This window comes from Centropristis striata, chromosome 12 (genome assembly GCF_030273125.1).
Source record: "Centropristis striata isolate RG_2023a ecotype Rhode Island chromosome 12, C.striata_1.0, whole genome shotgun sequence".
NCBI lineage: Eukaryota > Metazoa > Chordata > Actinopteri > Perciformes > Serranidae > Centropristis > Centropristis striata.
In genome coordinates, this window is record NC_081528.1 from 8,988,758 (window position 1) to 9,005,098 (window position 16,341).

General features: G+C 39.8%; 1 protein-coding gene across 1 annotated transcript in view; it reads right to left on the reverse strand.

Annotated features, from left to right (window-relative positions):
* The window catches only part of fat2 (FAT atypical cadherin 2), a 125,838-nt gene that overhangs the window by 4,489 nt on the left and 105,008 nt on the right, over positions 1-16,341 (reverse strand). Inside the window, exons 24-28 of the mRNA XM_059345583.1 lie at positions 13,889-14,330; positions 11,274-11,427; positions 8,241-8,340; positions 7,928-8,076; positions 7,024-7,298 (exon numbers count right to left, since the gene is read on the reverse strand). Coding sequence (XP_059201566.1) covers positions 7,024-7,298; positions 7,928-8,076; positions 8,241-8,340; positions 11,274-11,427; positions 13,889-14,330 — 1,120 coding nt within the window. The remainder of the gene's footprint in view (positions 1-7,023; positions 7,299-7,927; positions 8,077-8,240; positions 8,341-11,273; positions 11,428-13,888; positions 14,331-16,341) is intronic.

The following is a 16,341-nucleotide window of genomic DNA, read 5'->3' on the forward strand; positions in this document are numbered from 1 at the left end:
TCCTGATATGGTCTTTACATCTGAATATTCGAGTAACCAATTACTAAGATTTGATTTTGAAGGAATTTGTAAGAGTCCTCAAAAAAGTCAAATATTTTTGAATGCTAGCTTCTCAAATGTGAGAATTAGCTGCTTCTTTCTGATTAATGTCATTGTAAATTTAGTACATTTTGGTTTTAGACAGTTCAAAACATTTTGAAGCTGTCACATTGGGCTTTTTGAGAATTTACAATTTAAATTTTTGGACATTTTATATATTTAAGTGATTAATGCCACAGAGTGACATCTGCTCGCAGACTGAACAAACAACTCTAATCAACACTTACTGTCACTGAAAGTTAAATACTAACAAACACTGTGCGGGGCGTGCAAGGTTTAAGTCTGGGGTTTTAAGACAGCTTTGAGAATTTGCATATTAAATCCTTCAGTGTGGATTTGAAGTGGCGTGGGTTTCATTAGAGGAATAGATGGAGGGGAGTTCAGTGTCCTAAAGTCCCCACATTTGTTTAATATTTTAGACAAATGACTGATCCAGACTACTGCAGCAGTAGAATAATCCTCTCTCCTCTGGAGCAACAGGATTACAATCAACTAACATTAAGACAATTCAAGGGCAGCCTTGATGATAAGCTCTTCTGGCTTTTTGTACATCCCCCTGTGTGCTCTTAACATTTTATCACTCGAATATTTCCCTGAGACTAATATCACTCTAAGTCCCCAGCCTTGAAATACTTATCATGTCCTTTCTGATGTAAAAAGCAAGAAGTTGACTTTTTCAATCTGCAGGTATAACAGCAGGACTATGTGGCAGGTGAATAGTTCTTTCTGAGGCTTGTTGACGACCTTGCAGTGATTCATCCTTCAATTTTTCTCCCTTTCAGAATGTTTTCTGCACACTCAACACTATTCTCTGTGAGTTGTATTGTATTGGACTCTTTGTCCTTGCATAAATGGTCTAAATCAGCATTGTTTAATGTGGGAAAGCAGCAAACATGCCGTCAGCATTTGAGCCTAAGTATGAACTCTTTTATTGTTAAAGTGACTGTGACAATATTTCTTTGTTTTATAAGATTGTGCTATGTCGATTAAAAGTCGATTAATTAATTAATTCAGCTATTTTTTTAATAACTGATTAAAGTGAGTAATGGCTGTAATTTTTTCAAGCAAAAATGTTTTCTTTGTTTTTATTGCAAATTAAAGTTCTTTGGGATTTGAACGTTTTTGTAAAAAAACAAACAAACAAACAAAAAAAGGTAAGAAATTGTGGCATATTGTAGGCATTTTGTTCACATAAAAACAGATTTTTTTAGGGTTTTAAAGTGTTAGTGCATGACATACAGTAGCCTTTGGCTTTAGAAAATTATACTGGATATTTTACCCTATTGTCGGAGCAATTGATTCAAGTGTCATGAAGCCTAAGCTTTATCATGCTTAACATCTCATCTGTAAGAGAACATCTGTCCAAGGACACACATGCACAGACGCACTGTTACAGCTGTAAGTCATTACTTTGTGAAATCTGCATAAATTATACTGTACTCTGGCATTTATTCAGCTCTGCTGTGTATCTGGGACAGAGATATACTGTATCAGCATTAGAGTTGCACAATTCAGGGGTTCTATTTCCTTACTTTTTGAATGGGAGGGGTTGGGGGTCATGAGTATTTAACTCTACATTCATGTTTTTGTTCAATGACAGAATTGATGGTTCAACCAAACAATTAAAACTTGATAAAGTTCTACTTTCAAATAAATCTGTTGAATTTTTTTTTTTTTTTTCAATAACATTATTTTGCATGGATGTCTGCTTGTGATAAAACAAAATGTTTATATTTATGTGTGGATATGAAACACTTTGCTTAAATTTTCCCCAATTTCCAGTGAATTCCCATAAGTTCCCATAAATGTCCATAATTACCATTTTTCAATATTTCCAAAATCCCCAATCTTAATTTCCCATGGAAAGTTTCTGGAAATTGTCCACCCCTTTGCAACCCTAATCAACACAGATGCTGGTTATGAGATGTGAAAACAGGAATGGCAGAGATATGTTCGTGTGTATTACGTTGAATGTTGCAGAGACCACTGACATGTTTATTGGAAAAAGTTATGATTGGATGAAAAACATTTGTTTAATTCATGAACAACTGATGATCTTTAACGTGATTAAGCAGTAAGTAGTCCAACGTGGGCACCTGTCGCGTTTGTCCCCCTAATTATATATATATATATATATATATATATACACATACATATACACATATATATACACATATATACATATATATATATATATATATATATATACACATATATAAGATAGTGATACCAATAAAATAATAATTAGAACCAGGCAAAGATCCAAAGGCCCACAGTGTGGCAGCTCAGCTCACACTGTGTGACTGACAGGAAACCCCCTGCAGCGATGAGCGCTTAGCAGGGAAGATGGGAGGAAAATCTGAAAACAAAAATGAGGATTCTTGAGGATTACCACTTCAAATTCCTGCCCTTCATCCCCAAAATCTCAAACTAACAAGGCATACGCATTATACAGTTAGTTCAAACAAAACGACATTAAAAAAAAAGCCTCCTGCTGTCACTTGAGTTACTGAGAATACCAAGCAGACTCCCAGCTGCTCGTATCATGAGACAGAGAGAGAAAACTAGACAAAGTAGCAGAGAGAGTTACAAAAAGAGACACAAAAACAAAAGAGAAGGAGAGAAAGTGAGGCAGATGGTGGAAGAAAAGATAAAAATCAAGAGAGTAAAAGATGGAGAGAACCAAAGGCGTGAGGGGCAGACAGGTGAACGAGTTGCGAGAGAAAGAATCAGGGGAAGAATTTAAGAGTAGAGAGAGACTGAAGGATAGAGCAAGTGATGGAGGGTGTGAAAGAAAGATAGAGGGCAAAGGGAGAGATGAGTAGATAACAAGAGGGATGGACGGAGACATATAGAATAACTGTGAAGAAGAGGAGGCAGACAAAGTGAAAGATGGAGAAAGAGATGAGAGTACAACAACAATGATGATGTTAAAAACCTTAAGAGTTGAAAAACTGTCTTTAAATCTCCCACTGTACACTTACTAGATATCAAACTACACATGGGCTGAGATTTAGTGTTTAAGATCAAGGTGAATCCTGCCCCTGTTGTTTTGAAGCGTGTGGCAAAAACTTACAAGTTGCACATTTAAGAAGAATCGCTTGAATCACTGACAGGCTGAAACATATAAAACAAACATATATAAAGGGCAGAAGTACCGGTTACTCTGTACTAGAAGTACAGTTAGTGTTTACTATGGGCAAAGTTGCAAAATCTTCAACATTATAATTGCAAGTGCTTGTAAATAACTGCAGGTAGGTTTGTTGGCAGGACTGAAAATGAACCTGCCACTTCAAATACAAAGCTTTGCCAGCACACTGGAGGTGGTGAGCAAGTGCTCACTTTGTGGCCAGTGTGGACAGGAGGAATGATTACAGTGACCATTATTGTGCTATAATAGTGTTGAATGAAATCTTTACCTATCCTATAAATCTATGAGCCTTTGTAGTCTGAGACAACAGACATCAAAGGAGGCTCGGATTCAAACTTTGTTATTTCCACACTTTGCACAGTTAGAAATACTTAAAAACAAGAGCTGTTCTTTTTCTGAAGCTGCAGAGATCAGAGGCTCAGATCACTGCCATGGGCTGCAACATTGATAATAAATGGCAGAATTACTTTGTTCACTTAAAGATTGTTTTTTTTTTTTTTTTAGCTCAAAGGTAACTCTTTACCTGTGAAACTCCCTTTTCAAACTCAAGTTCAAGTTGGAATATAATGCCCTGAAAAGTAATTTAAAGTCTCATGAAATGTGAATAGTCTACTATGCAAAGATATTGTTTATATATGTTAGGGTCTTTGCACTTTACCTGCAAAGTGATTAATATCTGCAGCCTCTGGGTTTCTCCCTACACAATTAATCAGTGAAACGGGCCGTAAAAGGGAAAATTAAAATCATAATTAGTGTCAGAATGCAGCACAGTACACAGATCTGCCTGTATCAGCAGGGTTGACTTTGGCTTCGGTTGGCTGCTGAGCTGGAACGATTTAGCAAACATGCATTTAAATTTGCCAGCATTTTATTCTTTAACAATGTATGCCTCTAGTCCTGTTCCTAAATTATGTATTTAAACAGCCTTGAAAAGGACATTAAAAATCCTGATTTGTTGATCAATTTTCCTTCTCCAAAAACATGAAGGCTCGCTGCTGCAAATAGCTGACAAGTTCATTTAAGGCTCACCCAGGCAGAGCAAACATCTGAATCAAGAGCTGAAATTCAGTTGCACCTCATTTTGAGGATGCCATCCATGACTTTGGGCATGTTTTACCACAGATCAACGTGGCTGCACCTTTTAGCTTTTAGTACCTTGTGCAGAATGTGACACACACAGATATCAGAATTATGGTTCTAAGAGAAGTGGAGTCACCCCGTCACTCATCTTGGTTGGAGTTATGAAATCACCGGTCATAGTGATGAAAGTTTGATGAGGCTCTGATTGGTTGCTTCATCACCAATTCAGCAACAGTTATGGTGATAGAAAGTAAAGGTCCGATATTAAGTTAATCTTTTAATCTTCATACTGTGATATAGAGCTGGACAATATGATGACAAATTGCCGTCAAAACGATATAAAAATGTAAAAATATGCTGGATTGATTTTACTTTATTGTTTCTATTACAATGTTGAATAACTTGGATGATGTTTTACGTTCTGATCACTTAAAAGTGGGAGTAAAGCTGGAGCGAACAATAGTATCTTTACCAAAATGACTGTGTGGTTATTTCATATAGAATATTTATTTATTGAATCACCACAAAACATGCTATAGCGTGGTATATATCGTTATCAAGATATGAAATTACCTCAATCTGGATAAAGGATTTTAGCCATATTGCCCCGCTGTACTGAGATATTATCGTTATTCTAAACTTTGGAACCTATTCTGGGTATAACACAGAATGTGTCTGGTGAGGTCAAGCACCACAGAAAATGTCACAGGGCCGACCAAAAGCAAAGTGTAGAGGATTCAGCCGCTGTCCCCTTTAATAACGTGCTGGGTAACAACTACAGGAACGTGTCCTTTACTCTCCGTGATAAGGTCAAACAGATGAATGACCTGCCAGGCTGCTGCTGCCTGGGGAGTGATGGCATGACGAACGCCTGATCTGCCTCTCTTCATCTGTCTCGAGAACATAGCAGCACAGAATATTGATCTGCCATATGAAAAAATTGCCGCACACAAAACAAAAGGAGAGAGAGAGAGAGAGAGAGAGAGAGAGAGAGAGAGAGAGAGAGAGAGAGAGAGAGAGAGAGAGAGAGAGAGAGAGAATGACAGAATAACAAAAGAGGAGAAAGGAATTGAGTGAGTGGGATAGAAGGAAGGAGAACGAGACAAATAGACCATAGGGAGATAGAGGAGGGATAAATGAAGAGAGAAAGATGGAGCGAGGGAAAAGTGGGTGCAACGGAGAAAAAAGTGACAAAGATGAAGTGAATGAAAGACAAAGAAGGGGAATGTGAACGAACATTGAACGAGCATTTTCATATTCTTATTTTAAACCTCTTGACTTTTTTCAACTGGAATTTCAGATTTGATTTAGCAAACCCTCCTGATTGCATTGCATTGCAGTGCACTGCATTGCACTGATTGCAACGTGTCATAAATTTCTTGCTTTTATTAATGCCACCTGTTCAAAGATTTGCTCATTAGCAAAACTGGCTTAAAAAATGCCACGTAGAGCTGCCTTTTCCCCTGTTTGTGGTTTTGTTTCATGCACAAAAATTTCCCAGAAGACATATTTATAAATGAAGAATGTAAGGCGAGAATGTGTGCAACTCACACGTGTAAGGAGAGAAACACTGAATATAAGCATTGCTGTGTTACAGCGACTTGTCAATGAAATGTGCATTTACAAACTTAATTTATATTATGGATATTTTCTTTACACTTGATGCATCTGGCAAGCACATTTCACATTTCACCTGAAAAAAGATTAAACAAAAAGAGAAACAGAAGGGAGACAACAGGGGAAGATGTTCAATAGGGGAGGGTATTGCAGAATATAGAATAAGGCTAGTATGTAATATTGACGTATACGAGGAGAGAGAGAGAGAATCAGTCACAGAAAGATAAAGTGGAGAATAAATACATGCTGAGAGATGAAACAGAGAAATCATGTTGTTATTCCGTGATGTTATCGCATACAGTCGGCCTCGCCTATGAATGTTTCATCTTCCACAGTTTAATCAGAGCTGTGTGTTGACAGGCGACTCTACAGGCAGTCCCGTGTTTCTCCCATGATGCACCACTCTGCATGACAATTAAACACTTGTTTGCAATGACCTTGAGTGACTCAGTAGTTCAGCCTGTTATGACCTTTTCTATTAACGTGTGGCTTTGCAGCACAACACAGAACCCTGGGGGGATTAAGTTGATACTTCATGAAGAACAAGTCCATTAGAGGGACAGCTCATGTTGGAAAGCTTGGTGGGAAAGTGAGAGAGGCATGTTTGAGACGGTTTGGACATGTATGAAGGAGAGATGATTGTCATGTAGGGGAAAGAATGCTGTGGATGGAGCTACAAGGCAAGAGGAGAAGAGGAAGAGCAGTGAGGAGGTCTATGGATGCAGTGAGGGACGACATGTAGGTGATTGGTGTAAGGAAGGAGGACACAGGAGACAGAAGGTATTGAAAGATGATGATCCGCTGTGGAAACCCCTAACAGGAAAATGGCGAAAGGAGGAAAAAAAGAAGAACCTGACCAGTACTGGAATGTTGAGGCAGATTTATGATATTGAGGGTTTAAAAATGGGGTAGTTATATGTGGAAAAAATGCCAAATATTAAGACACAATATTTTACAAACAACACGACTGTAATATGTACTGAATTGGACATTTAACTGGTCAACCTGTCACTGGTCTCTGTTTGACTGTGATGTGTGTGTGTGTCACCCTAATACAGAAAAACATAAATACACACCTTCGTAGTCCATGTCCCAGTGGTTCTTCCGGATGGAGTCGTTGTCGGAGCTGGACGGCGGCCTGGCGGGGAGGTTTGGGGCAACGCTGCACACCACAGGCCCCTGTGTCTTTGGAACCACGCTTCCTGACGAGATGATCTGGCTGCGTGGGCGAAGCGACCTGAACGGCGTGTGGTCGAGGTCGTTGGTGGTACCGATCATTGAGCTCATCTCGATGGGGGTGACCTCCGGGTTGTCTTCTTTGAGGCTCTTGGCCAGACTGGGCTGGAAGTAGCTGCGTGTGTGAGGAGATATGTTTCAGTTAAATATTAATCTTGTGGAGTTATTACAAATACACTAATTCCTGGCTCCTTCACTCACTGTTTAGCAGTGTTTGTTTTTTAAACAAGGCTTATTGTGTTGGACAGGAATGGAGGAAAATGCATCTTGGTGTTGCTGGATACAAAGTTTGTTAACACTAATACAGTTTGTCGGGGCGATGTGCCGCTCTGCTGGTTTTATACAGCCTTTGTTCTCTGGTGGCTAACAATCGATTAATCCAAGTTTAACTGCATGTTTGGGATGTGGAAAAATAAAGTTCAAGCAGATCAATTTTAAGCCTGCTGTGTTTCAAGTAAAGCATCTTTCCAAGAGAGAGTATTTCTTCTGACATCCCTGCACAACTTCACAGATGCATAATTTAGGAAATTCTCGTTCCAATGGAATCAAATCTCTCCTGTTTCTTTCTTGTTGTTCGGCTACTTCCCTCCTAGATATCCATTGGATGCACAAAGGTACAACTGTACACGGCTCAGAAAGAACCATTTGTGCTGCTGGAGTTGTTTAAACACTTTGTGTAAACAGCATTTGAACAGAATATATATGTTGACAACTTCGGAACTTCACACAAACATTTGCTCTTACCCATTGGAGTCCTGGACACAAACAGGCTTTTTCTTCTTCTGCTGAACGTAACGTTTCCTGATGCAAACAAAGATGCCGACCAAGAAGAGTAATCCAAGCACGCTGACACTGATCTCCATGATTTCCATGTAGCCGATCATTGGAGATACCTGATGGGTGAAATTAATGGATTTAACATCCAAAGGTACCTTGACATATACTCAATCCATTCATTCTCACAGGTTTCTGTAAAACTAATAATCCTGTGAAATTTTCACTAAAAAAGCAAAATAAAAAACATTAAATAATTTTATTAGTTCTTGTTCTGACTGACCTGAGGTAGTGGGTCGCAGTGGATGGAACCGTCTGTGACTTTACAATCAAAACCTCCAGGACACGGATTGGGCGAGCAGACTTCGATGTGATTGTGGCACCTGTAGGAGAAAAGGAAGTTGGAGTTAGGACAGGAATAATAGTTGTTTTGTAGTGCACAGTGTTATTGGGCAGATGCTGCATAATACTTCAACATTCATTAGTTCTATGTCCTATTATCTTGGGACCCATCAGATAACTTTGTGATGACGATTTAGTCCCTGGGGGCAACACACTATATGTCTGAGGTTGTGGTGTGGCCAATATAGTGACAGATGTGGATGCAAAAGTGACTTTATCCATTTAAGCCGGGAAAGCATTATCGCATTTCTACCATTAAATCCGGGGGCGCTGTTGCGTTATTCTTCCATTAAAGCCTGGAAAGCGGATACGTCGTTTTGCTGTATTTGTAGTTTTTTCCACCTATTTTCGGTCTCTTGGCCAATGAAATGCATCAGAATACATGTGGGAGTGTCGCAATGCATCATGGGACTTTTCCAGAACTGAAATCATGGCGGAAGACGACTATAGCGGAGGGAGCTCAGATATAACAGCTATAAGCTCTCAAACACTTTTTGAATTTAATTTCTTATCTGCTGCAGAGGCTGAAAAATATATTATTTAGTAGTCGTGACAGTTCTGTTGAATTTCCAGAAAAACTTCAGGTTTTAGGGGGTTATTTTAAAATCACCCAGAGGTTTTACAGGCATTTTTTTTCCAGGCGTTTTAGGCCTAAATGGGTTAAAGTATAGAGAGAAAAGAAGACATTTGAAGGGCAGAGTTTAATGTTGCAACAGGACAACGCTGAAGTAACTGACACGTAGATCTGCTTACATGAAGTTTCCTGTGTGTGTGTGTGTGTGTGTGTGTGATGGTCTTTTGATACCATTTCTGGGAACTGTTGTTTTCTACATTTCAGAAGCTGTTTTTAGCGCTCTCACTGTCCCAGGAAGTTAACCCATCCTGCTATTTAAACATGACTTTAGCTAAAGAACTAAACAACTAGTACCTAATTTGTGTCCACTTCGACAACAGCTTATCAAGTCCGACTGCAGAATATGTAGGTCATCACATCAATCCCATAATTCAACTTACAGAAATATACTGCACCAACTGATACCCAGGCCAACACTTCCTCCTCTGCATGCCATTCATTGTTTACAGTCTGTTTAGCATCTTGAGATGCAAGAATAAAGTTGGAGACGAAGTTAGTATTATTATGATAAGTATAGAAAGTTTGAAATGGCCTGAAGGAAGTGGATTTTTTTTCTCAGTTACCCTTCAGCTGAAATGAAAAATATAGTTCAGGATTTAAAAAAACAAAGTGTTTTCTCCTCACTTGGATTTGTCCAGATTTTGGCCAAAAAATTAGCCAGTTGTGAACTGCTATGTCCCTGAATATGCAGCGAGAACAAGAGTGCTACACTGAAGAGCAGCACAGAGGCTTCCACCTTGGCCCGGGAATTGAGGTTAAATTTTACTGATGATGCTGAGAGCTTCACTGGAGCCCTCCATCTTCCAGGCCCAGACATGAAAAACGACCCAGAGGACAGACTGGCAGAGCTCTGATTGCTAAGTGCCGCTGCTGCGATACTGACAAAACCTATCATTTTGTTTTACATAAAACTGCCTGGTACTCAGTGTTACCCACTCATTTCCCAGGTGTTGAATTCCCTTGCTGTACAGCAGTTACAGAGCAAAATCCATTATTTTCTTCTCTGACAAGGAGTTTGGTTTTGGAAGGAGAAAAAAGTTTTTTGATGAACTAAGTTGTGAAGTCCTGTGTTTTTCCTTGTTTTGGACACTGGTTTGATGGATGACTGCCGGTTCATGTGGAAGGTATTCAATCAAAACACACAGCGGGCATTGTAAATGCATTCTCCTGCTGTCCACCGAACAGGCTGATGACAATGTGACGCACATGTGAAGACAATTATCTGACTGCAGCACAAAACCGTCCCAGCATGATAAAACATCTATCTGTGTGTTTTACAAGTCACGCAGTGAACTCCCACTTCCTGCAATTAGGATCCACCGGCGGTCATTTTTCATTCAGCGAGTTAATCAAAAACCTACCTGCATCATGGATCGCTGTTAATACCCGTGAGGAGCCACGCAATCCCACAGGCGGCTTTAATGAAAGGAGGAATATGCAAATGTTGCTGTAATTTCGTTTGAACGTGACTGTTCTCTTTGTCAGCCGTCGGTGGTGTGAGTGGAATACAACTAGCCGGGTGTAGGCTGCTGGACGAATGGGTGTGTGTGTTATAGCTGAGAATATGCATCCAATCACATATGCATGCAAATTCAAGGATTTTAGGAATGCAAACATGTGCGTGAATGTATGTGATGCTGCATATAATGAGGGCTATGCTGGTGTTGGCCTTGTTGGGAGTCATGATAATACCTCTGTGTATCCAATTATGATTTAGCGGCTAAACGTGATCTGTTTGAGGCAATGCAGTAGGGAGAGTTACAGCTGCAGGTGATTATCTTCTTTATTACTTCATTTTTTTGTTTTGATTATTTGATTTATCATTCAGTCCAGAAAACGGTTAAGGAAAATCCTGTTTCTTAAATCTAGAATTTCATTTTTATCAGCTGCTGCAATGAATTCATGCTACAATCATTTTTTTCAAGGAATCTTTGAGGTGCCATATCACTTAAAATATGTCCACCTTCATTCAATACTGTAACTAGTAACTATAATTAGTTATCAAAAGACTTAAAAATCATGAAAATTTTCATTATAAATATTTTTTATAGGACAGGAGTCACATTGAATTAATCTTTTGTAAATCTTGTTAAAATCTCCTAAAAAAAGCATTTCAATTTATATTAATACTCAAACTCTCCGGTAAAATCAGGCTAATATTCACAGCACCTTTAGCTCTTGCAGGAAGACAAACTTAAACACATAAATTAGCTGAATTATTACTGCATGTAAGTGGAGAATATGTTAAAAATGCACCATATAAAATAAATGTATGTTTACCGTGCTTCAGTGTCGTCCAGCGAACAGTTGCACATGTAACCTTGAGCCTTTGGCACACACACCCTGCCATGGGCACATGGTTGGGAGGCGCACGGGTTGTTGGCCAGCTCGCAGCGGGCGCCGTGGAAGAGTCCTGCACACCTGCAGCGCGGCTCTGCAGAGTAAATAAAACACACCCGGACGTCTGAGACAAGAGCCACTGATCATCAGGTTTCCCCTGCAGGCAGTGAATAATCAAAGCAAAGGTCAACCTGATCTAAGCACAGAACACGAGAGTGTCTTTGATACTTAAAAGGAAATAACCGTTCGAAAACAGACATCATGTCTAGCAGCTACAAACAAGTCTGCTTTTTAGAAATGGGTTCACTGATTTACGACATCAACAGTGAACGTTATGTTTTGTCAGTCGCCAATTATGAAAAAGTAAGAACTTTTTTCTAGATCTGCCTTTTTGTGTTAAAGGTCACCAAAACACGAGGACAGAACAACCTGGGAGGAGGACACGGACCGAATTAAACCCACAGGAGTTTGAAACAGACCAGAAAGAAATGCAACAAGGACACAAGCTGTTTGAGGATTCACATTTTCACGTTATTACACTCTGTGATGGCAATGACCGGAAAATATGAGAATGAACCAACTTCTAAATTTAAAGAACTTACTTTAAGTTTAAAAGTTAAGTAAACATGTTTTATTTTCAAAATTATATATCCCCAAGTTTATGTTGCATTGACTACATGTTTCTTTGTTTGCCTGACATCATAAACCACAACCTAAAAAAGTCTAAACTGGTACAAGAAGAAGAAAACAAGTTAAACCTTCTGTCCTGTTACTTCTCATCTCAGCCTCTGTAAAACAGTAGGGGAACCACTTTATATTCTGCAGTAAAAACAAAAGAAACACCAACAGCCTCCATTGTTTTTGCTGCCTGTCTGATTACATTTACTTGACCTGGAAGGATCTTTTGGGAAATAATATTTATTTGTTGTTCTGCACTGCACTCCAGAATTTGTGCCTGAAGCATAACTGAAATTCAATTTGACGTGATGATGAATCAAGTCCTGCGAAAAGTAATACCTAGCTGTAACCTTCTGTCCTGTGTCCACAGGGCCACAGTGAATATTTCTTATTTTGCAGAAGGAGAATAAAAAATTATACAGTTCAGTGACCTAACAGGTAAACCCGAGATAAAGAAATTGGAACAGGCGGCAGGTTTAGGGTTCGTTGTTTACACTGCTCCTCCAGAGTACAAAGATCTATATCTTCTCCTGCTTTATGTTTGGTTTCATATCCACCTTTATAGAAAAAGAACATATTGCCATCAGTCTCACAGAGAGAGGCTCGTGAGAATAATATAATTTTAAAGCTCCTGGTCTTTTTGCTGTAAAATTGCGTCGTCCTTATCAGCTGTTATTCTGTGAAGAACACGTCAAGCCGCCAGACATTCTCTATTGTGACACATAAAACACCAAGACTCTCTGACATCAATTTTTTATCTTTTGTGTTTGAACAAGAACTGATGCATTTGGCCAATTAGTGATAACCTTAAACGGCAGTAAGCATGCAGACACAGAAAGAACTGAGAGAGTCTGATAAGGATTTCAGGACAAACTAATCTTTCATGGCTTGTCCCTGACAAAGAGGGTAAACCGCAGCTTCCAGAACTTTTACTGAAATACTTTCTACTTCTTCCTAGTTTGAAGTAGGCGGGGCTGACCTAGAAATAGGTGACATCACATAAGATCAGTCCGACAATTAGTATTGAGCAATAATTATATGAAATTAAAGATATGGGGTTGTTTGCTCATGTTGCCAGGCTATTGTAAATCAAATCTCATAAAAAAGTCTCAAAGTCAAGTTCCTAGGTGGCACCTATGGTGATAACTGGTGTGTTTTTGGATCTCACTTTTACTTGTTTTTGAAATAATCATTGTTCTTCTCTTTCTTTGTTCGGCCATAGTAACAGTTTGCTTTAGCTGAGAGCAGTGAGTTTAGGAGTGAGTCTCCTCTTTGGCAGACCAACCACTGCTGGGTGTGCGCCACTTGTGATTTTTTTACTAGGACTCTCACCACAGACACCCAGTTGGTAGAAAAGCCTATTACTGTAAATGCCAGGGCTTTAATTAGTGCACCATATGCATAATCAGCATTGTGTTATGTCACTTAGTGCTAGATAATGACATAACAGACTTTTATTTAAATCAAAATCTCTAAGATTGGTGGAACACCTTTTAAACAATATATTCAAAACAAATTAATTCAATTTTTTTGTATTTTTTTTTTACCAAAGTGGGGGAGCTCTGGAGTCTCTTGGAGCCATTGGTTTGCATGTCTGAACTGCGGTTACAGAGATCCGTAGCTCCAATGATGCGCTTGGCTCTGGCAAGCAGTAGTTCTACTAAACCCGTTCATTTTTAAGGGTTCCAATGCAAATTATTTGATTTGCCGCTCCAGTACTTGGACTCTAATTTTATCAAACCTGACTCCATGGATGGAAAGAAAAATCATATGCTTATATTTTTACTTCAATTTCAGTTGTTACTTATTTGATCATGAATATCTAAGGTTAGAGAGAAATACCAACTTCCCTCTAAGTGTGAGTGAAATGACCTTACCCCCACTGTCATCCTCCTCGCAGACTCCTTCGTTCTGACAGGGGTTGTTGTCGCAAGGTCCCGCCCTGCCACAGCACTGGTACACCCCGAACACCTTCCTGCTGCCCGGCCCCGCCCATTCTGCCGTGTCACCCACTCTGATTGGCTCCCCGTTGAGCTCCAGGCCCTCTAGGCAGCCGATAAAATTATGTGGATGCGGGCGAATGTCCTGAGTGAACGCAGCGAAGAGCAAAGCACCATGGGAGCGCATCATACGGCACGGCTCGCTCAGAGCGACGTGGGCTGGATGCTGCTGGTCCAGGGTCAGTCTCAGGGAGCTGGAGTTGACCTCCAGCACAACGCTGTGCCACCTGCCGTCTGATACGGGATCAGATCTGATCAGTAAGGAGCCAGGGGAGGTGTTTCCACAGCTGTACCTGAAGCGCAGCCCTCCATCAGTTAGCTGAGGAAGGAAAACAAGGCTCAGTTAGCAGCACATTAATATTAATCTCTCGAATCATAAGATAATAACTAGAAGAAACAAGAAGACCCCATCCAAGTTATGGTTCAATGCCATGTTAGATAAGATGAACTGACCTCTTATCAGCTGTGTAGAGGCTCAACATTAATCCTGACTATCGAAACTGTTTTTTAAGTTTTAGAAAGACCTTATAGAACAGTGAGAGTAGTGAGGGAATGGATTGTTAAGTTAGAGTTATAATTTTACCTTATTTGTTACTTGCTTATCAGAAAACCATAACTGCCACTTTTACTTTAAATACATTTTGTATTTAATCAATTTTTAATAAACAAAAAGGAATCTCTCAGGAAATATTGTTTGGTACTACGTCGTTACAAATGATAAAAAGTAAATAACCACTGATGTTCTTTTTTATTCACATTAATGCCGCAGTTTATTAGCTTCAAGTAATAAATGTTGTGTATAGATGCCTTCAGGGTGGTTCTAATGCATGCTGAGTGGAGCTGGTTGTTTTATTGATTTCTTTTTAGAATTATAATTATTGGCTGGTGTAATTGTGTCCCCGGAAAAACAGTTTGTTGTTTGCAGAAGACGTCTTGATTAACATCAGACTAAATTGATTTGGAAGTGAAAGGTTAATAATAATTGTTTAAACAGCTTTTATATGACGTATTTGTTGCAGTTATTAAAATGAAAACAGTAAGATGTAATCTGAAAATGTTTTAACCTGGAAAAACTGTTTGAAGCTGCAGGCATTCAGATAAACATCTCTGTTTTTGTTGACAAGCCTTTAGTGTGTTACAACTAAAATCTGCTTTCAGCTGTCAGCTCCCCGTGTTGCGGATGCTCCCTGGACAACAGCACGCCGTGCACACACATTTATTCAGCATTTCATCAACATCAGTGGGAGCCTCTTAATGTTCCTGCACGCTCAGCAGTTCTTCAAACTAACAAGCCAGCAGCTTTTTTATCTATTCATGTTTTCTTTATGTAAGGGAAGGCTCCTCGTATCTTATCCTATTAAATATACAGATGAAGTGTGTATTTTGCAAATTGCTAAGCGTTAACCCCATCGGACACTGAAGGCCGTGATGCATTATTGATCTGCCAGGCTCCTGCGTCTTTAATTGATGCATGATGATGAGCTTTTCTATCTTTGTTTTGCAGATGTATTTTCTTTCTTTGAGTCTGCATTATGCTGCTTTATGTGAAATCATGAAGTATAGCATAGACAGGTTGCTCAGCACTCCGGCTCTGCAGGGCTGCCCCCCGGGACACGCTGGTTTGCTTTCTGTCTCTGCCAGAGGTTTCTGTGTGATTCCCCGTGGCTGGGATGAAAAATACGACCAGGAATGATTTATTCTGGAGGGAAGGGCCGGCAAAATTCTTCACATGGATTAATGACAGCACACAGCAAACGGGGAGGGAGATGCGGGCCGCGCTGGCTCTGGCTTATCATGGGAAGATGCTGAAGTGCTGGCAGAGGAACAAGTGAAAACCTCGAGACATCCGAGGCGCCTGTCACTTGTCTTTTAATCTATTTTACATGACTTGGTGTGGCTTCTCGTGTGATTTATGGTGGATATTTGAAGAGAGATAGCACAGCTTGACGCACTGATGATTTTACAGTATCAGCACAGCCGATGTAGCGCAGGCACAGTGTCAACTTAAAACTCCACAGGGACCGAAGCTCTACAGCATCAGTGCTTCATGGCTCCATAAATCACAGACCCTGAGTGCAAACGCTGCGAGCTTCCTGCAGGGAGCATTAATACTGCCGGGCAAAGTTCAATATGCAACAATGGCTGCTACACTCCTGTATTCTGCCTACATGTGATGTTTGTGCACACTCAAACACACAAACACACAGGTGTTACATCAAGAGCTTGCGGGAGGCAGAGCTGCCCTTCTGCTGCGATAAAAGCTTGTTTATTGTGGTACATATTAAAATTTGTGAACATGGGAATAGCTTCTGTGGTTGCATTTACATGCT